Source organism: Diprion similis, chromosome 12 (assembly GCF_021155765.1).
Source record: "Diprion similis isolate iyDipSimi1 chromosome 12, iyDipSimi1.1, whole genome shotgun sequence".
NCBI classification, from domain to species: Eukaryota; Metazoa; Arthropoda; class Insecta; order Hymenoptera; family Diprionidae; genus Diprion; species Diprion similis.
Window position 1 is genome coordinate 1,279,647 of NC_060116.1, and position 23,290 is coordinate 1,302,936.

The following is a 23,290-nucleotide window of genomic DNA, read 5'->3' on the forward strand; positions in this document are numbered from 1 at the left end:
ATCTTTTCCGCCTCCGATTCGTGCGTTTCGTGAGACTCTGGCGCTGACTTTTCGAACGTTTTCATATTACCGATGCTTTTCAATACTTTTTTGGCAGAGTGTAGTAATTGCAGAAAACATCGAGCCTTTTCAGTTCCAATCGAATATGCAATATGTTGTTCAATAACGGGAGCTTCATTTTGTTCCGTATCGTGGTTTTGATCAAATTCATCTGGCTGAAGACGTAGAACCTTGAAGGCCAAATCAACTAAGTGTTCACAAGGATTTTGTCCACTAGCATCTGTATAATTTCTTACTTCGACCCAAAATTTTTCGGTGTCTTGTGTTTCACCCCACATAACGTGACGAACACATTACCACTCCAATTCGATTTGAGCGATAGGCATCGCTTCTTTTACACCGTAATATAAAGCCAAATCTGTGATGGGAAGTATGTTTGCTTCTAAACATTCGGCCACAGAAAAAGCATTCATGCGCTCCAAAATCTTGACATTGTCGGGTCAACGATTTTTCAGTTCTCGCGCTAGAACGATGAGAGAGGAAACGCATCATGATTTCAAATTTTCTTTTTATTGTCTGACGATTCCATTCTCTGAGCACGAAGATTCAAACGTGTAGTCTAAAGCAGGCGGAGGGTCTAAGTATTTTTCGACGTCTTGCTCAAAAATATCTATTCTCACCATCGGAAGGATAATTTTGTTTGCGACCATCGAATAAAGTCTCTTCATATCAGAGAAGAGCTTCGTTGGATCAGCCACTTTCGACTCGAAGTTCTTGTTTGTTTTTTGCACCAAGTTCAAAATAGGGTGCAAAAAACTAAGATAAACGAAGTTTTTCTTGTCGCGATACATTGAATGCAACATCTCTGCTGTATAACAATTGTCTTTAACTTGGGTAATTTCGAAATGAGTTCATAACTCTGTCCATTGGTCCAAGATTCGCTTGACGGCAGGTTAAATCGATAACCAACGCGTTTCCGCGACTCGAACCATTTTTAAAGGCTCTTGGCCATCGTTTAACGTTTGATACACGCGCGAGTAATTCAATTGACATATGGACGAATGTGAAATCCAGTTATATGTATCTTTAATCAAAAACTCAATGTTCCGAGGCAGCGTATTTTCGGTCGCCTTTGAGACGGCAAGCTGGAGTGAGTGGCACACGCATGGAATTAACATTAGATGCGGTACATCTTTCTCCAATCGCGCGTGAACGCCTGAGTTCACCCCTACCATCGCCGATGCATTATCGGTACCAATACCTTGCATGTTGATCAATTGCAATCTTGCATCGATTAATATTTTTTTTATTGTATCTACAATAGTCTCCACCATGCCACCCTCAATGTAAATCAAACAAAGGTCGACACGACTTTCTTTTGTACGGCGCTATAATATCGAATTGCAATACCGAGCATTTTGTTTACCGTAATGTCGGTGGATTCGTCGATCAATAAACTGTAATACCCGTCGCCAATGTCTTCGAAGAGCGCCTCGTAAAAATACGGTTTTATTACATTATTCATCACGTTTGTACATTGGTTCTATGTAAGTTTATATTGAAGGGCGTATCTTTGTGGAGATTGCTTAAATGATGGACGCTAGCGATTGTTGCGTGAACGGCGACATGAAGAGAAAGTTGAGCTTCTTTCCGTCGTTCTTTTGTGATAGTATCGATGGGCTGAAACGGTATCGTCTGTTGTCTTTTGCTTGAAAATGGCCTTGATGCTGCAACGTACTTCAGCGTCTGCCCGTGTTTGAGAAGATCCCCTAGCTTAGCATTTAACTTGCAATATTTGCAGTAAGCCCGTGATGAATCGAAAGTACATGGTTCGAGCCATCCTCTTGTTCCCTCTAATTTCTCCCAGTCTTTTCTATACTTTAGTGTGTATTGAGGTCGCACTAATTCAATCAAGATATGAAAACTCACAATGTGTCAATTACTTAAACATTTGAAATATCTAAAACGTCGAAGGCTCCCCTACTTGTGGATTCCGTCACAGATTTGATGTGTCACGAAAGCCGGCATCGTCGAAGTGATATGTAAGGAGCGTTAAGAGGAGGCGCGCGGTTCGTGTTGTGCTGTGAATGTCTGAATTTGTTGGTTCTACGCACTGTCAGATATTCTCGTCTCTCGTAGTTAAATACGCTAGTGTCGTTAGTTTCGTACTTCGTACCGCTTGCGCCTGCGGCGATCGTCACACTATTGGTTTACCCAAATAGGTGGCGTAACCTGTATGATCCAGAAATGTATGATATACGATAAACGTGCATTTTCATGGTTTTCACGTAAGTAAAAATTCAAAAAATACTACGACAGTCTTTAAGTATCCTTGAAAATCTCCATAAATCTCCAATTATTTTTTTCAAACTTTATACATCGCTAAACGTTCTCAAAAATTTCCAGAAATCGCCAAACATATTTTGAAAATCACCAAAGTTTCGACATGTCGCAAACTTCTTTCCAAAGTCTCTGCGGGCTCTTCCAAAACTCCAGATCTAGCGACAAAATCACTAAATTGGCAACACTGGTAATTTCGTACCAAGGTGGACATTAACCAAATAGAATCGAAGTGCTAGAATTATTAATAATAGTATATTGTGTACGTAGGACGTGTGGCGCGTGAAGCGCTTCAGCGGCCGATTCGAGTTGCGTACTTCTGTAGAGTAGACCACCTCTGACCGGGAGTCAGCTGAGTACTGCGATACGCTACGTCACGCCAGAGTCAAGTGTCCACCTTGTGAGTGTAGTAAACGAGTGTGTGAGTGCCTTCGTGACTGATAACTGTGGAGATAGCCTCATTACACAGGTAATAAATGTTATTTGTTCAACCCAATATCAGTTGCATGCCATAATTATTTGATAGCCCTCTCCTGCACCTGACTTCCTTGATATTATCAGAAAACCTCGCTGCGGTAGCCGTGCTTCAGTCCGCGGACATACGACCCTCGGGCCGAGAGTCTCCTGGGGTTAGCCGGTATCTCCCAGTTTGGTTCGAGGCTGGGTAAGTAAAATCGCGCTCGACGCGGTGCGAGGGGGTGTAAAATTCAATCTTGCACCTCGATATTCGAGGTGTAAAACTGAATTTTACGCACACTGTTGCTAAAAATCTATTGACATTTATGTGTTTGTGATAAGTGAATCAGCCGGAAAATTCACCAAAGGTCATATCGCCACTTAGACATTGAAGGAGAGACTATGTGAGTGAATATGTAATTATTTCAAATGATGCTAAGGAATATCATTTCAATCAGGCGTAGTGATAGTTGGCACGATCAGAAACTAACTGTTAGAAATTGGTGAACTGTACCAGAAGATCTGAGAGGCTCGTCAGCAGATTTGTTAAACCCAAATACATGAAAATATGTAAGTCAAATGTGAAATCACGTTAAGAATCAGAACCATCCTGCAATGTTTCTTTCACAATTTCACTCATATATGTGATGCGCCACAAATAAAATGGGACACGAGAACGTTGTGACAGGAAAATGAATTACACATTTTGACTAAACGTCAGAGTCGAAATTTTTATACATATAAGACTAATTATAATTAGCTCATCGACGCAAAGTCGCATAGAGTAAATCAAATATTACGCGCCGCCGCGTCATGTTTACTTGAGGCGAATGGGATATCGACGTTCAAAATTAGGTTGACGCGCAAGCGTCGAATTGTGGAGCGAATTATCGATCCGAGCCACGTGCGGCAAGAGCCGGCATGATCACTCTTGTGTCAATACTCGCTTAGTAAGCATCGGTCGACTCTGCGTCACCTTTTCGTCTTATCTGTATCGTTTGACTTTTGTGTCAATTTTGGTCATATATACTTTGTCTTGACTCTTGTGTCAATACTCGTCTTACAAGCGTCGGTCGACTCTCGTGTTATTTTTGATAAAGGGACATTGTGGTCTATTACCACGAGTTGGTTTCTTGCAACAGCTCTTGGTTAATTTGTACGTCCCCTATATCTTTGACTCTTACGTCAATTAGTACATCGTATCGACTCTTGCGTCGAATTTTTGTTTATATTGTTATAAAATTATTCGTCAAATTTATATTTAACGCATTATAAAACGAGTCTTGTGCAATATTGTCAATTGTATAACCGTCAATTGTTAAGTGTATACTGTGTACTACGAATATTGTCGACGATTTATATCGTTCAGTGCCAGGCAGATATACAAAGGATCGGATTTCGACAAGATTTGTGAGTATAAAATAAACTTGTATATTCTGTCCAATTCTTTCCCTATACTTTTGGAAATTTAGATATTCCTTTTCTTGGGTCCCCCAAATGAACTCCCCTGCGAGTAGAGTCGACTATTGACTTGTTGTAGCGATAGTCTATTATTTAGTATTATTTTTTAAGCCAATAGAGCTCAGCCGTATGTTTCGTTTTCGTTAATTTTGACAATTAACCGGCGCCCAACATAATATAGTATATTTTCTGAGCCTCGACAGCCGTTGCCTCAGGCCGTCGGGTAGAAGCAATTCAAATAAAACGACTTTATAGTTAAAATTATATTATTAAATTCGACAATTAAGTTGAATAAATAACGAAACTATTGCTTCTGTCGCAACGTATTCTCAGATTAAATATCATTCTATTGGTTTCCAGACTAAGGGTCTATCTCACCTGATAGTCCATGTAGTTTCCATACCCCATGTGATTACAAGTGCAGGCGCAACCTTCTATATGTCTCTGCATATTCGATTCAACTTCTTTACCGCAGACTCCTTTGGTCGTTGCCGACATCGTATCCTCCATGCAGTTTGCTGTCGTGCAATACATTCTAGGATCAGTTTGTTCCATATAGCTGCCCAATGTGTCCTCATATCCAACTCTGCTGGGGCAACGGGAATCGGAGGCATAGCCAACTTGCGACTGTGATCGGATGGAACGATCTTCGGGACCGATTCGTGGTTGAGAATATTGAAAGGTTGAAGTCATATCCTGTAACATACGATGTCGATAATCAAGCAGACAAATAAAAATTTTGGAATTGCATCATTACATTTGATTGTGATGTATTCATTGATAAGTGCATGATGTAAACGTTGAATGTGAGTATACCAATTTAGGCTCCATGCTCAGTTTTTCTTATTTGTGATGACTCAATTTTCGTATTAGACATAGTGGTCAAGTAAGCGATACTTGATCTGATAAGTACCAGAGACACCAAGGTGTCAAAATGGCCGAGAGGTAGAGCCTATAATTAATTTCAATTTCATTTTCAACTGTATATTATACGGTCCTGAATAACTACATATCTGTTTATTTAAATTCTGATTGAGTAGCTTTCACTGGAAGGACTAACAAGTTCCTCTCCACTTGGAACCGATATTTTATCTAGTTTTTCTAATTGCTTTATTGAAATAGTTCTAATTGCAAAATTCTAACGTCAAGGTAACTAAGTGACCAATGTTAATGAGGTATTGAATAACCGATCTTCCGACATGATGTGTTTGACCCGATCGACGTAGCACGAGTCTCACGTATGGTTGTAGGACAAAGTGTTAACAATGCTGTTTGTCAAATAGAATTACATAATTCATTATGTAGTTCTCAAATAATGTTCACAATCAGACTTGAAGTTGACTCAAGTTCATAGAGTTCTTCAATTTAGACAACAACCTGGCTCAAAAAATTTAAAGATTAAAGATCACATACAAAAATAAGTTAATTCGAACAGTTTTCTTCAGTGTATAACGATCATAATATAAATTCATCCAAACAACAAGAATCGGTGGTGAGTCCTCAAATACTCGATTTCACCTGAACCAATCAGAACATACAAAATTGGTGGTAAGCTTCTTTTACCATTTTCAAACGACCATATTGTTCTCCAAAAATATTCATTATTGAGTCGACTAGGACAAGTTTTTTATAAATATAAATAATAAGAATTGGTGTCCTAGCTTCACACAATATCCTCGCGTATTTAGAGGTCTTTTCTCCTTCTGTGGCTCGGCCCCCAGTTGTACAATTTTTGTGAATTATTGCCGAGTGTTAACATTAATACAAATTATGATACACCTGAAAAGAGTGATACAAATATAAATTATAACGACCATCTAGATATAATTATCGTTTAGGATAGATGTGCTTGATACCAGTTAATAATATCATTTAATATTAATATACACAACACTTGCTGAATAGCGCAAACGGTTGAATTTGACTAGTTCCACAGCTTCTTTGTATTCGGAACCAAGTTCTCTCGTCGACGTTAACTTTGTATAAATTCAAACACACTCTAAATTCCATTGTTCAATTTTGGGTCTTTATACATTATTCATATGTTACCATTCATTTGAATAATCCAAATCGCCTGCAGAAAATATGTTATCTTTCACCAGTTAAATTATTCATATAATCATTATTTGAACGACGACCCATCCTGGTTTCATTATTAGTATAAATTGGCCTCAACCATTTAAACAACTCTCATGAGGGCCTGTATAGGACTAAGCAACAACGTACCCACATATTACCGGCTTATCGCGAAGTAGGTCTTGTCTTAATTTTAAGTTGTATTTCATATAGTTACGTGGGAGCAACTATTGATTATTTTAAATTGTTATTTATAACCGCTCTCTTACGCCTCACCTAACAATTGCAAAAGTAACTTGTCTGAATTTCACCGTTCCGGATTGAGAGCAAAATTATATTCGTTCAATGTGTTAGGGGGTAACAGAGATAAAAAAAAACGTGCCAAGGGTGTTAAATTGGCAGCATTGAAGACGACAACTTTGAACGATTATTTTCAGTACGGTTTGCAGCAGCGAAATTTAGAAAAATATCATGTGGTCCATGCCGTATAGCTTTTGCTGTACTTTTGTAAATAGCACAAGCTGGAATGTTAATAAGCAGATCATGAGGATATTATATGTACCTTCAACATATGGAGTTTTCCATCCATTATCGCCCACGTTTGACGTAGACATTTTTTCGCTGAATTTTTCTATATATTGTAGATCATCCATATTGAAAGATCATCTGTGATACTTTTTGAATTTTTCAGCAAACAATTTTTTCTTCAATAAATAATACCAATTTTGAGAAGAATACATGCTTTGAAAATTCTGAAAAACATCACTAATATTCTACGTCCGAAACTCGATTTTTTTTTATGCCCATTCGATCATGGACGGTAGCGATTTAATAGTTTTCCAACCAATATTAAAATTAAAGAATGGATATTCAATACACACTGGTATGACTCACTTGGAAGGAACATCAGTTTGGTGTACCTCTCTGATTTCGTTGAGACTCATGTAAGTTGTAGAACATTTAAAACTAAGAGATACGTATTTTTTTTATTCACAGAAGAACTGTTTAAAGGGGGCAAAATGACCCCCAAAGATGGGCACCCGACGAGATGACTTCTTGATACGCTTGATGAATTTAGTAAAACTAACGCTGAAGTTTTCCTATTCGTTGAAAAAACATTTTAGTGTTGGTTTCATCCAAATACATGAAGCGCATCAAGAAATCAGCCCGTTGAATCTCCATCTTTGGGAGTCGTTTTCACCCCTTTAAAATGCTTCACCCCAGATATAAAAAATATGTGTCTCTTAGTTTTCAATGTTCTATTACATACATGAGTCTCAATGAAATCAGAGGGGGGCACGAAATTGATGTTCTTTGTAAGTCATACAAGTGTGTATTGAATAACGATTTTTTGATTTTTAAAATGGTTTAAAAAATAGAAGATTCTGCTACGCCCCGACATGTCGCCTCAGCAAACCTGTTTCAAATTCTTTTAAAAAACTAACTTGTAACCAAACGATACCGTTTGGTCCGCTCAACAGTGCTCGAGTTTTCTTACAATGTTAGACAGCGTGACATATGGCGCTAAATCTCATATTCATTTAGAAAATGTTTCCACCCCTGTAGAAAAAGTCACGTACGGTCCCCAGTATAAGGTTTAGAACTGGGCCAAGAAACGCTCAGCTAGTACCAATTAGCTCAACCTAAGAATCTCTTTTGTGAGGATGTATTTGTTACACACACACGCGCGTGCGCATGTGTGTGTGTGTGTGTTTATCTTTTTAATGTAATTAAATATATATGTTAATTTACCAGACTATAATACTCTTTTGCCGACTCAAACGGCAATCAAATTCACAGAAACAAGTAATATCAATTCGACAGCTCTCTCTCAGATTCAAAACTAATCCGACTAGCTAGCGGCGAGGGGATGCGGGCGCGGAGATGAAATAGCACGTTAAGACAATGAATGGATTGAAGATGCAATAACCAGCATATTTATTAACAAAGCCCTTTTCGACAAGGCAGAAAGCAGAATGACAAAACTATATACAACGGCAAGCGGTCTTATTGGTGACGGTACGCTTCGATACAATTGAAGCAAAATAATACAAAACAAATTAAATAAGCAACTAAATAAAAAGGCGATATCAGGTACAAAATTAGGGAGGCGAAAGCGGGTAGCAACCGAACAATAAGCGAAAAATCATTCAACGGTTCAATATCACGAGCAGTTTAGAAATGATTCTCGACAGTTCGACGGCAGTACATAATGACGATAACCCCAAAGAGGATAGGGTAGAGTGGAAGCTGACCGTATCCACCGTGGACAGCGATATCTGTTGAGTCTTAGGGCACGCGTATGTGTATTCATGACGTGTAAAGCAAGTTGGTATGACTGAACACAAAGCTCGCGTCCAAACCGACACTTGACCGACGCTTTTCGTAAGACACGAACGGCAAAAGTTATGCTATCCTCTTTGAGTTAAACATTTTTAATAAATCAGATTGGTCGTACATTGTGCTGTGATAGGGTGTGAAAAAAATGCTCGAACACACCGTGACCATACTTCTCTCGAATGTCCAAGTAATCCTGAAATGTAAGTATGAACCAAGAGCAATAATACTCAATCTAACCTATTTCACTTCGAATTGACATCAGCCTTATTATTTTTGATAAATCTCTATTGCTTAGACGTACGAAATGTTTACCATTCGCTAATTTAACAAATGCCGGGGTCCATTTAAAAATATGAATCGACCACTTTGATCCAACATGTATTTGGAACCGTCACCGTCGGTATTTGCTAATGAAAAATAGGATACCTACCATCGGGGCAGCAAAAGACAGAGTCGGAGCTAAAAGTAAGTGAGAGAAATGTCATGAATGACTAAAATAATCTGTCGCAGTCATTACTAATATTTTTTCAGTATGGTGATGTATCAAAGTAATATTTTTCAAAATGACTAACATTTGAGTCAACTGTAAGTTTTTATTAAACCTTGCGTGTATCTTTCCAATTCCAGAAGCTACACTAGCCGACACTCAGCCAGTAATTCCTGACACAACTGCAAGACCATGTGTTGAAATTACGAATACTTTCGAAGTTACGGATCATAAAGAAGCTGAGAATTTTCTGTCAAACGCAACGAACCGTGAGAAAAAAATAGGGCTGAAGTTAGTAACGTTAACGTAATAGTCCGGGAGCCAGCGACATTTTTCAATGTGTTATTTGATAAAGCTTGGTTAATTTTTTTATCTGTTGTAATAATATAGCCTATCAACAAAATCCACTCCTGCCATCTCGATCGCGGGACAACGCTTATCAGCAGCTTATCAATGTTGTTAAAAAAAAACGAGTAAATGACAAACATGATAAAAGCTGAAACTTTACCTATCGTTCAATGACATATCAGGTAGAAAAAAATCACCTCCTGCCACCTGTATCGTAGAACGATGTACTCCTGCCATGGACCTAATGATGTGAAAAAAAAAATGACTTAAATGATAAAAGCTGAATTTTCTTTTAACGGTAGTTTATTAATTGAGAAGGCATAACAACTTATGCTGCCAGCTATTTGTCGGAACCTGGCCTCGGCAGGAGGTTGTGAAGTTGTTGTTGGATGAGTGGCACACAGTACAGGAACGACTCTGAAGGCATCTCAAAAAAATATTTTTCATCTATTTTCTCTCATTTTTCTCGATAGATGATTTTACAAAAACATTATAAAAATATTGATACTTATGAAAATATTTATTAGTATTAGTCCAGTCAAATTACGGCTGAAAATGGGTTGAATAAACATAAAATTCCCTAGCTTGGGGATTATGAAGGATCGATAGGGGGGTGTATTCTGAGCATAAATTCCAATTTGAGGGGTTCTCCGAAGATCAGCTCAAGGTCATTTCGATGAAAACGCGTTTAATTCGATATCTCGAGAACGGTTAGTGTTAGGCAAAAAATTGTAGAGACCTTTTCTCTGCTAAATTAAATTAACTAACTGTGTTATCTGAAACTTTTTTTTATCTGTTGAAATATGAAGATTATACTGTGCAATATATCGTTCCCTTGAGTCCAAGTTGCGCATGCGTCTGGGGTGTGTAGCCTGTTCGTCGGCGTCAAGCGTATCGTATGGTAAGCGACACACGGTGTGCCAAGCAGAAAGTATAAGGTGATCTAAATGAACGTGTTTGTTCTAAGGATAATTTATTTATTCAACAACCCACCTCAATAATTCAATATTATCATCAATACTTTTCAATTTATTACTTCCGAAAGGCAAAAATTTTACTTTTTTTCTCCCTATTTTTCATTTTTCGCCATTTTCTCCCCAACCGTTCAATTTGATGAAAGTTTACCAGGTATCAAAGTTGTAGATCCTTTAATTATAAACAACTTTTTCTTATAACTTTTTTTTCTAATACCAATATCTTCGGAGTTATACCTCACTTTACCGAGCGAAATCTGCGTCAATGTCGCAATATCATCGACATCAGTGGGTATTCAGTACTTGAAAGAAATATTAAAGTATTCCATGATCATTTATTAGCCAACTTACCTGTATCAAAAGGTAAATCGATTAAACTATTTAAAAATTGTACTTCATTCAAATATTAAATATTGTAATCATTCAAATATCATTTAAATATTGTACTTCTTCAATTTGGGTATTTTTTATCCCATTCAATGGGATAATAATGTGCATAAGGATTAAAAAAAGAAGTAAATAAATAATTGAAACTGTTTCACACATTTGGTACAATATTTGAATGATATTTGAATGATTACAATATTTAATATTTAAATGAAGTACAATTTTTGAATAGTTTAATCGATTTACCTTTTGATACAGGTAAGTTGGCTAATAAATGATCATGGAATACTTTAATATTTATTTCAAGTACTGAATACCCACTGATGTCGATGATATTGCGACATTGGCGCGGATTTCGCTCGGTAAAGTGAGGTATAACTCCGAAGATATTATTATTAGAAAAAAAAGTTATAAGAAAAAGTTGTTTATAATTAAAAGATCTACAACTTTGATAATCAGTGAAATTTCATCAAATTGAACGGTTGGGGAGAAAATGGCGAAAAATGAAAAATAGGGGGAAAAAAAGTAAAATTTTTGCCTTTCGGAAGTAATAAATTGAAAAGTATTGATGATAAAAAAAAGTTTCAGATAACAAAGTTAGTTAATCTAATTTAACAGAGAAAAGGTCTCTACAATTTTTTGCCTAACACTGGCCGTTCTCGAGATATCGAATTAAACGCGTTTTCAACGAAATGACCTTGAGCTGATCTTCGGAGAACCCCTCAAATTGGAATTTATGCTCAGAATACACCCCCCTATCGATCCTTCATAATTCCCAAGCTAGGGAATTTTATGTTTATTCAACCCATTTTCAGCCGTAATTTGACTGGACTAATACTAATAAATATTTTCATAAGTATCAATATTTTTATAATGTTTTTGTAAAATCATTTATCGAGAAAAATGAGAGAAAATAGATGAAAAATATTTTTTTGAGATGCCTTCAGAGTCGTTCCTGTACTGTGTGCCACTTATCCAACAACAGCTTCACAACCTCCTGCCGAGGCCAGGTTCCGACAAATAGCTGGCAGCATAAGTTTTTATGCCTTCTCAATTAATAAACCACCGTTAAAAAAAAATTCAGCTTTTATCATTTAAGTCATTTTTTTTTTTACATCATTAGGTCCATGGCAGGAGTACATCGTTCTACAATACAGGTGGCAGGAGGTGTTTTTTTTTTCTACCTGATATGTCATTAAACGATAGGTAAAGTTTCAGCTTTTATCATGTTTGTCATTTACTCGTTTTTTTTAACAACATCGATAAGCTGCTGATAAGCGTTGTCCCGCTGGTGCCCCGGCAAGAGTTGATTTTATGTCAAGAAAGCGTTAATATGACACGAAAATAATAAAATTATTCTTTATCAAATGTGTCACAAAAAAATTATTACCGCGCAATTTTAGCATGGTTTTCAAGGAGTGGGATTTTCAAAATAAGAGTAGGTTTTGTTTATAATGGTTTACTCAATAATTGCTGAAGCTGCGAAGTAACGATTTTTCCTAAACACGCATCGTAACAGTAACGCAACCAACTTCATCCTCGTGAGATGAAGTTATAGAAATTGAACACTCGTTAGGGAATTCTGAAAACGACCATAAAGTTTACTCTTTTACAATCGTTTCAAAATCGTTATTTCTTATTGACGTGGACAAATTATTCTACTTTTTGGATTCATCACTTTTGAGAAATACCATTCCACACAAATTGAACTATGCGATGTCCAACGAGTCGGTACATGCAGAACATTTTAAGTCTATGGCAGTTAATTTTGAAAGAGCCTGGTTTGTGTACACGAAACCGCAAGCACAACCTCCTTGCTTTAAAGGTTTTGTTCTTACTATAAATGCAGTACTCCAACTTTTCGAAGATCTATAAACAAATTAGGGATTTCAACATTTGAGGACGAGGTGACTGAATCCGGATCCGTTGGAAAACTTATTCTCTACCATCAGACAACAGCATGAGTGCTCCATGTACCCATCTCCGATGCAGTTTCGGTGTGGCATGCGACACATTTTAATAACACAGCTGACTAGAATTTCAGAATTTGCTCAATAAGACAAAGATAGTGTTTTTGCCAAATTGAGCTCGATCAAAAATGCACAACCAGAACCCGAGCCAACTCTTCCAACCGCTGAAATTGAAATTCCAAACACTGAGATTGATAATTGTGCACCAATAACTGAAACACAAGAATTCACCGAGACCAACGCGATATATTACATTTGCGGTTATTTGTGTAAATAATTTTGTTTGTCGCATAATTGCTTACAATGCAAACAAGTCTCAATCCTGGAAAACGATACTGAATGCGCTGATGACAAATTATTTTTGATAATGAAAACTCACCCCAATACGCGTGGACTGATGCACGTGTCACACAAAGTTTCCACAGCCGTCTTTGCGTGGGAGCGCCAGTATAAAGGTATTATTCAACGCAAAATCCATGCAAATAATATTATACAAGTGCTACAACAAGTCCTTACAGAGACATCCCCTCCATTGCATTTGTGCAGTGCTGTCACCTGTCAAACTTTCTTGTCATCATTCCTAAGAATCAGGTGTCACTAGGAAGTGCGATTTATTCGAAGACAATTGAGTAACAAAAACAAAAACGGCGTTGCCAATAAGGAACGTTAAAAAAAAAATAGAACATTTACGAGTACTAAGTAGGAAAGTAAATCGGTGTACGTGTATATATTGTACATGGTATAATTAAAAAACTTGTGTAGAAATTGTTAAGAGGGTAATATTGTAAATAGTGTACGGCGGGAAGGGGAAATGGCGTTCATTTAATGAAAACATGGTGTATTTTTTTAATTAATTATTATAAATCAAAATTAAGAAGAGTAACAAAGTCTTCAATTATTGAGTAATCAACAATTTAACAACAAAAGCATATATCTTTGACCAACTAGTAGTGAGAAAACACACTAGTAGTGAGTAAGCGGCATTGCCCCTGACTTTGGGTAATGCCGCCCGGGGTACGGGGTAATGACACTCGAACATGTTTTTTGGAATATAACAAGTAAGATACATTTTAATTTAAGAAATATTACTCAATGAGTTCAATCTTATACAATAAAAGTAAAGTCTACAATCACAAATTAGCATCAATTATCCCCATTTGTACGTACGATTAGTTTTTTTCAATTTAACAAATATAGTAACGTCTTCTATGTCAAATCAACTTCAATTACTATAATGTAATATAAAAAAATTATTATTATTATTAGAGTTAAGACAAATTAGAAATAGTTATATTTTATTTTTGGTCACATAAATCACAGATGTATCCATCTGGCGAATCCCACCCTGAACATATAGTATGAGCCCACAGTTCGCAGGCGGTGCAGCGATACCACAACTCGTTATTTTTTTCCAAATTCTTTGCAAATAACACATTTCTTATAATTTTCATCATTCACATTCATTTCGTCATCATTGTCATCGTCGCAAAGGTGCTCTCAGGTCAAAGATGACTTCACTCTCTGAAAAACTTTCTTGTAAAATTTTTCTCTTGTAAGGTTTTCATTTCATATGTCTGTTCTTCTTTTCTTTGACAATTTTTTTTTGGTCTTGATTTATCATCTTCTCCAGTCTTATTGAGTTGCATTATTTTTTTCTTTTCTTTAACCTGTAAAATAATTTTCATAGGAGTCGCAGTTAATATGGCAGCATGTTGTTTCCGCTTTCTTTGACTTGGCTTAGATGGTGCAATACTCGGTGTCGTTGCTATAGCAGCAAAGGATACCGGAGTTCTTTGTTCATCAACAAGTTCTTAGTTACAAGAAACTGCCAAAACAGATTCAGAGCATAGATCCTTATTTTATGGACCTGCCAAAGGAGATGTATGTCCCGAAATTATGGCCATACTATCAGGCTGCGCATCTTTAAAATTCTGGACATTTGGGTCTTGGTTTTCAGCGATTTGTTCCGATTCTTGTGCCATCAATGACGCTGTCGGAAAATCTTGATCAGTGCAAACATCTGGGCTCTATGGGTAAATTCCCGTGGCTTGAAATCCAAATTCTGCTTTACTTATATTCACAACTTGTACGTATGCTTTATTGAAAAGACCTGCAACATCGTATGGAGTTATTTTAGACATTAAATGTGTGACGTTGGTAATAATGAAGAGAGAAGTATTCTCTCCATTTCCAAGTGACCACATCTATACAACAAACATCATCATCATCATCCACCACACAAGCACCTGCACACATGACATACACAGAGTCATTACTCACACACACACACACAACAAACAGTCTCATCATCACGCGCACAAGCACCACTTGCACACAATGACATACACAGAGTCATTACTCACACACACACACACAACAAACAGTCTCATCATCACGCGCACAAGCACCACTTGCACACAAGACACACATAGTCATTACCTGCAGACACACCATCCATGCATATGTTACGTTCTGAGAGTCGTGAGTCGATTATGATTCACTGCGTGATTTTGGTTAATCTTGCACTTGCACACAATGACATACACAGAGTCATTACTCACACACACACACACAACAAACAGTCTCATCATCACGCGCACAAGCACCACTTGCACACAAGACACACATAGTCATTACCTGCAGACACACCATCCATGCATATGTTACGTTCTGAGAGTCACGAGTCGATTATGATTCACTGCGTGATTTTGGTTAATCTCTTGACTTACGTAGTTGATGTTCGGGAATCTGCTGATCAGCTCCTCAGCTCTTCTCGTTCGGCTCAATTAATTCTGAGAGTTTGTAAGGTAATTAGGTTCGTGCCAACCATCACTATGCGTGATTGAAATAATTCTCTTTACACAACACTTTAATTTAGAAGAAACATTTATTAATAATCAACAATATTCTTCAACTTCTCAGTTGTCGAATTTATAATGGTTTATAAACTGGTGTTTTGCTTATCACAATCACAACTGTTATTAAATCTTCGAGGTTCTGAGTTTGACTTTATTCACTGAGTCTAAACTTTTCTATGATTTCTGGATCAACTCCGTTCTAAAGTCGTTCTGCTTTCTATGACGTCTAAAACTGTTCTCTATGATGTCTGGATTTATTCTGATCTAATTTGATCTAATTTGATTTGATTAGGGTTGAGAAAAGAGGTAGAAAAAGTAGGAGGAGTTCGAAAGGGTTACAGTTTCTCGCGGGTCTAGGATGATTGGATGAGGATATTAATTAGTATGGGGGTAAGGTTTCTGATTAGTGCGTAGGATCTTGGCGGGCAATGAGCGTGAGGTGGTTGGTTTAGAAAGCAAGCGGCGATACGCTAATTGGCCGCATGATCATTAAATAAGGGCGCTATTCCTAATTCTGAGAATAAAGGCTTCTTTATCTGAGAGCGATTCATCACTTCTCTTCCCACGTTTCCTCTGTTTAGTCTACTCGACTATCTTTATTGAGTGATAATTGCAAGTGATTATTGACTTGAATTATTGCAGGTGTTTATTACTTTGAGTTATTGCAAGTGTTTATTGCCCTGAATTATTGCAAGTGTTTATTACTTTGAAGCATTGCAGCTGCGATCGTAAATTAAGGGATTTATTTAAAAGCTAATGTTGAAAAATATAACGGTCAAATGTGAGAAAAATATATGTACCATATATGTATATAAGTTTAGCTGATGAAATAACGGTTAATATAGCGTAGAGAACTATCGATATAAGAATATTGCACGTTATGATTATAATTGTGCATGTCGATATTAGTCTAAGAACTACGGGTAAGAGCTCCTAAAGCTCTCCTATGGTAACTGCACATCGGTAATGTAGGATACAGAGAGGGTGCCCCCGTGGATACCGGCTGGCACGTAACACATACACAACAAACATCATCATCATCCACTACACAAGCAACTGCACACATGGCACACACAGAGCCATTACTCACACACACACAACAAACAGCCTCATCATCACGCACACAAGCAACTCATGTCACACTGTGTGCACCAACGAACGCACGCAAACGAAGAGCACCAGCGAAGAAGCGTCCTAGCGAAGAGAGGATGTCGCAGAACAAAATGATATTCTGGAGGTTAGATTTCATTAAATATATAATATTTCAAAAGTTACATGGTTTTAAACTCACACATTTCAAATTTGTATAATTTTTTCTGTAGAGGATTTCAGAGGCCATGTTGATTTAGGCTCAAAATGAGTCGAGCGACTCGAGATTACCTGTGAACTGTTGAAGCGTCACAGGGACGGATAAAATAAACGAAGACCTTTAGACATTTATCAAAATTTAAATTATTAATAAAACCATTTCGATTAATGATAAAAATTTAATGATTATGAAATTAAAATCAATGAATATAATATGAATGTTGAATACTTAAGGGGGTATTCTGGTCTAGAAATTTGAAAAAAATGTTTTTTTTTTGTGCATATTTTCAAATTTCAGACCCTTAAAAATATGCCCTATACTTTTTTTGAGGTGGTTGTCATGATATCTCAAGTTCTACCTTACCGATTCCTTTGAAATTTGATGAAAATCTTTTTTATATATCTTGTTGAAAGATAGAATACATTTGTATTGTGCGTGCGCTGTGTGTGAGAGGGAAGGGAGTGTGATGGACGCACACATGTGTTACACCCCCTCCTCTCTGTGTACGTGAGACGACGGCCGACGAGCGCTGCGCGAAAGCGAAGCAACACTCTCTCTCTCGCGAAAGCATGCGAACAGATAACATCTCGCCGGTGCGCTAAACGTAAACCAATAATTAAGAATAAAACAGTTTGACAAAGTAAACATCTCATCTACCTCCTACCTCACTCTACTTATCTTCACATATCTCTCTATCGCTCCTTCTTTAGATTTTGGAAAATTTTAATTTTAAGTATTTTTTAAAAATTCGAAAAGGTCAAAAAAAAGGGGGTGAAAGGAATGTTTTTCTTCATGTCGACGCCATTTTGTGAATTTTTTTTTTGGCAAAGGTCAATCCGATAGCGACATCTTTACTGATGAAGAATTTTTTTAATTTGTTTGTTTTAGATCACTACAAGGGTTGAAATCATGTCAACCAGGAAGCACTGTTTTTTTTGTAGCCCCCACTTTACCGGCCTGTAATTCGACGATTTTTTGATTTGTTGAAATTTTTTATATACTCTTCAAATATCAATAATAATCATATAAAAGAATGGATGGTGAAAATCTTTTTAATTTTTTTTTTATCCTAGTTTGAAAACTGCCTAAAATTTAGGCTTCTAGACCAGAATACCCCCTTAACTTATTTTCGTGGTATATCTGAAACATTCCTCTTTGAGCGATAGCAGCTGAGTGTGTAACGGGTATTCCACCTCGACTGAACCCCCTTTTCGGGTCAACTGATTTTAACTTATTCGCAAAGGTTATTAATAATTGAAAATGATAAATATCGAAACAAAAACATAATTCATTTGAAAAAATATCTGAAGGAGTCAACCCGAAAAGGAGGTTCAGTCGGGGTGGAATACCACGTGAACATCTTACTCAGCGTAGCGGTCGTGAACAATCTGCGCACGTCCACGCCGACCTTCGCCAAGAAGTGCTGCTGGTGCTTCTGCAAGTTCCGGAACAGGCATAGGCACTTCTGCGGGAGGAGCGTCACATCCTTCTGCTGGAACGTCATCCAACGGCAAAACACCATAGTGCAAGCGCATATTGTGCCATGTTGCACATGCGTTGACTATGTTGCCTGCCGCTTCGTGGTCGTACATGAGGACGCGTTGCTATCGCGTTGTAAAAAATATAACTCAATTATGCATTGTTCCAAAAATGTTGGTAAACTATTGGCGCAATTATCTTGCTTAGTTCATAATGTAGCTTGCGGCTAATCGTCGTCAAATAAATACATATCCGACCTGCAATAAGCATCTCCAGACCACCTTGAGCACTCCGAAACAGCGTTGGATGACAGAACGTGCCTTGCAATGAGCTGCAGGTATGCAAACTCAGCGGTCTCTACTCGAGCGTTGGTGATTGGCGTCATAAGCCATGGCTCTAGGGGATAGCCCGAATCTCCTGTAAGGAGTGAGGTAAGAATAGTCGAGGAATATGGTACTACGGTGTGTAGAAATTCAAACAAAATTCAAAAAGGTTTAAAACCTGCTGGATGTCGCACAATGGCTGGAATTATTCAGTATAATGAGTATTCACCTAGCAACCGTGTTCCACGTTCCCCATCTCCATAGCACATTTCCATGAGTGTTCTCACCGGAGATTGCGTCCAAATCGCAGCGTCATGACTCGAGCCAGGAAACCTGACATTCACGTTCAATATGCGCAGACTTGGATCACACACCTAAAATCGAGCATGATTTCAAAAATTGAACCTAGTAGTATTAGCAGAGCGAACAATGAGTTAACTTTAACTAACCATCTGAATATTCAAGGAATGGTAGCCGTGGTGGTTTACATATGCTTCTTCGTGCTCTTGCGGAGATAGAATTTCAATGTGCAATCTATAGCACCAATCGCTGCAAATTTGCGACAAGCGTCCTCTCGCTTCTGCAGTGTTGCCGGAAACTTGATCCATTACTGCGGCAAGTGATCGTTGATTGCCGCCGATACTGATTTCAAGCATCAACTAACCGCAGTTTGGCCAGTCGCCACCTTAAAATCTTGCCCTATAACACGCTGGTATGAACCAACAGCATAAAAGCGTACCGCGCAAAGGACCTATCAAATACAAATTTATACAAACTGCACATTCTTTAATCCAAGTGTCTTTAATTCGAAATTGGTCAATCATATTTTGTACAAATTGAACTTTGTGAAAAAAAAGTTTAACAAGTCATGCTCACTTGGCACTCAACCGACAACCCGTGGGATTAATCCCTTTCGAGATGTGGTCGAAGGTGGTTGACTAGATCGCTAGCCAACTCCCTGGAAAGCCGGAACAGTTGCCGAAATTGAACTTCAGGAAGTTCAAATGGGTTCTGTTCGTCCCGCAGTTCTCTCCGATTCACCATCAGTTCAGCTGCTGCGTCCTCGTCCTCCTCCGCATCTAATACGGCGTTGGCTAGCCACTCCATATCCATCTTCAATTTATATAATAATTATTGGGTAATACGATAGCTAACGTGTTCAATGAACAGAATTCGGAGATACATGAGTAGTGGTAAGTCACCTTGATTGAAACTGGTGTAGTCCGTGAAAAATGAATCTCATTCTACATGAATTGATACTCTTGAGAAAATTGAACCACTGGTAAATGTTGAAATTAGTATATAATTCTTGAAATTTGTAAGTCAAACTATATGAAGAATAATTATTGAATGAATAAATTGAATTCACAATGAAAATAATGATTTTAAGGGCAATACCGTTGAACTGAATTCTGTCTGGGAGATCATCAGGCCTTCGGATAACGGATTTTGTTCAGATTTAGATGTCCTTTTTTTATAAAAAATATGAGCCCTCATACACAGTTCAATATAACAAGCCTTTGATCTCTTGGCAAGCTCAAAGTTGGAGTATTAACATTAGGAACATTCTGCTACCGCTTATGTTTTAAGCAAATAAAGCATCTCTCCAAGGATGAAATGCATGTGCCGTAGACCTGAAGTAGTAATACAAGGAGAGTTCTGCGCACAGATTCCTGTTACCGACACTTACCGACATTTTCCCCAGACTCAAACCCTTCTCCGCGATGACGTCACAGTCTACTGTACCGACCGTCAATCAAAATGGCGCTACCTATTTATCGACCGAAGGTTCAACTTTACCGACAGTGTTATCAGCCAAAGGTCAAAATTTTGCTGTTTTACCGACTGTTTCATCGACCGAAGGTCAAAATCACGCGGCTTTAACATCGGTCTCGCTGTTATTCCCCCCCTACCGAAGGCCGAGGTGTAGCGGAGACGCGAACCCTTCTGTTCCCAACGTGCCCATCTCAGGAATTTTCCGGTTAACTTTGAACGGTTTGCGGTGTGATATTTGACACTCTACATTCCGCAATTAACAGTTCCGAGAATTGTTTTCGTTAACCCGATATCAATTACGTGACATTCTTTTCTCGAAAACTGCTTGTGTGGTCCAAGGACCAGTATGATATCAACTACGTAACATTCGACAATTAATAGTTCTGAGAATGGCTGGGGTGAACCACGTGACATCCCGTTCTCACGATATCGAACCACGTGTCATTCTTATCAAAAGTCCAAAGTCTGAAGTGATTTTAACCATGTGACATTCTTTTCCCCTCCTCACCAAATTTCAAAACGCAAGTGGGGGAACCGTGTTATAAAAGTTGGAACCGCAAAGGTCAGCGTCAGTTTGAAGCTGTTCTTTATTAAAAGTACTCAGCATCAACAACAACTTTTAATCTAGAATATCGAAGAAGTAAAACATTTCCTAAAAATCAGATCCGAACTGTATCAACTCACAAGAAGATTTGAGGAAATACGACTCAGCAGTAACCATCATCATGGACTTTACAAAATCAAATGAAATCGCACGCTTGGAGACTTTCTTGCCATTGAAAAAGCTGGCAGACCTTGAGGAATACTACGAGTACAGAGTAAGCAGTGTTCGTCGAGTGAAAACGAAGTTCGGCGACAAAGTGGTTGCAGACTTGGAGGATTCCTTTACCATTTTTCTTCCAAACCGGTTGAATAAAGCCCTCCAAGAAGACGAAGAGCTGTTCCAGAAGATGGCCACAGCCAGTAAGGATACACGATTGTGCATACGCTACCTTGGTGGACCGTATGGCCAACTTGAATTTATTTATGTATGATCTACACATCACGTATCCACTATCTTGTAAAAGTCATGCGTTCAATAAAAAACTAAATAAATAAAAAATTACATACATTTTTTTTTACTTAGCGTTAAGCCTTCCTGTACGTAGTAATGAAATTTAGGTCTTACAATTTAAGAAAAATGTTATTCCAAACAGCATTACACACACAACGATGGAGGATGTCAAGCTGCGTTTGAACTTGTAGTAATAATTCGAATTAAGTTTTAAAAAACGAAGAAGGTTGTCAAGCTGTGTTCGAAGCTCGTAACTGTAACGTAGACTCTACGATGAGTTTTGGGCGGACTCGGTGAAGGATAGATTGCTAGGTCAACATCTGAATTAGCGTAAGTTTAAAGCCTCAGGTCCTACGGTGTTGGATTACTATCGCTCTTGGAATGCAAAACATAACTCAGTTTAAGTACAGCTCGGTCAAGCATGGAGAGCAAGGTTTGATCATGCATTAGCTTATTTGAAAAAAATTTCTCTCTTTATAGCTAAGGTGAAGGTATAAAAGTAATTCATGAATATTAAAAAAAAGAAACCACTGCTCTGAACATGACTGAGAAAATAAAAAGGATGGAGATTGTCAAACTGTATTTTAATCTTGTTACTGTAATGTGAGGTGAGCGGACTTCATCAAGGATAGAATGCACGGCTGACCAACAGCTGAAGTAGTTGTATACAGTCAGAGGCTCGTATCTACGGTGTTGGGTTGATATCGTTCAAGTACAGCTCGGTCAAAGATGGGAACCAAGGTCGAAGGATATATAGGTTTGGTATTAAGATTTCGACTCTAGCCATCATCTATTCTATCTGGGAAAAATAAGTAAAAAACTTGGTAACAAAATATATATATATATTGTAACACGGCGATTTGCACCGCGTTATATGACCTCCGATATCCCCGTTATCGTGAAAAGGCAGCAAGGATTATTGGCAGTCGATATGGTCATACATGTAATTTTAAGTTCTGTTACTAATTTCTTTCGATTTTGTTTCCCTTTCTTCCCACCTATCCCGAGCTGTCCTGAGCGATAAAGGCGGTGAGAGAGAAGAGGGAAAAGAGCAGCTACCGACAATCCGACACCTAGGGTACATCTACGAGGATGAAAACATCCTGGCAGGTGGCTCAACGCCTCGCAGTTAGTACCCGTGCCTCCCCCGCATACGTTCCCGAGAGCTACGAGGCTGCCGCCTACTACATCATCCACGGAGCCGATAAATGCGAGCGAATCGGCTCGCTTGAACGACATGCCCACTCCGCTGTTTCGTCGCCCTGGTCCGAAGAAATTAAAATTCGGCCAGATCATTCATAAGGGATGTCCACGGCCGTAATGTGATGTTTACCAACAACCATGGGAACATTAATGAGCCCTCTACTGGCTCAGTACCGCTGAAAGTACCGCCCGCGCATCTTAAAGGGGTTAGGCACGGCGAAAGCTGCGTGTGCTGCGAGGCCTGCCAGAAGTCATGCCCAGGAGGTGCTGCCAACCGACGTCCCGCCAAAGAAGTTCGGCAGACAACGCCGTTGCAACAACGACGCAGCGCGGAAGAGTCCCCGAACGACTTACTTCTGCATCTTGACTTAGTCTGATCAGACGTGTTTTTTTTCTCTTGTGCCTTGCTGCCTTTGTGTTCGCATATCGTCCCCGTTCCATATTTTCTC

General features: G+C 38.3%; 1 protein-coding gene across 1 annotated transcript in view; it reads right to left on the reverse strand.

Annotated features, from left to right (window-relative positions):
• LOC124413421 (dipeptidase 1-like) overlaps positions 1–23,290 on the reverse strand; it is a 1,027,592-nt gene that overhangs the window by 855,779 nt on the left and 148,523 nt on the right. The window contains exon 2 of the mRNA XM_046893982.1: positions 4,636–4,953. Within this exon, the coding sequence (XP_046749938.1) occupies positions 4,636–4,953 (318 nt within the window). The remainder of the gene's footprint in view (positions 1–4,635; positions 4,954–23,290) is intronic.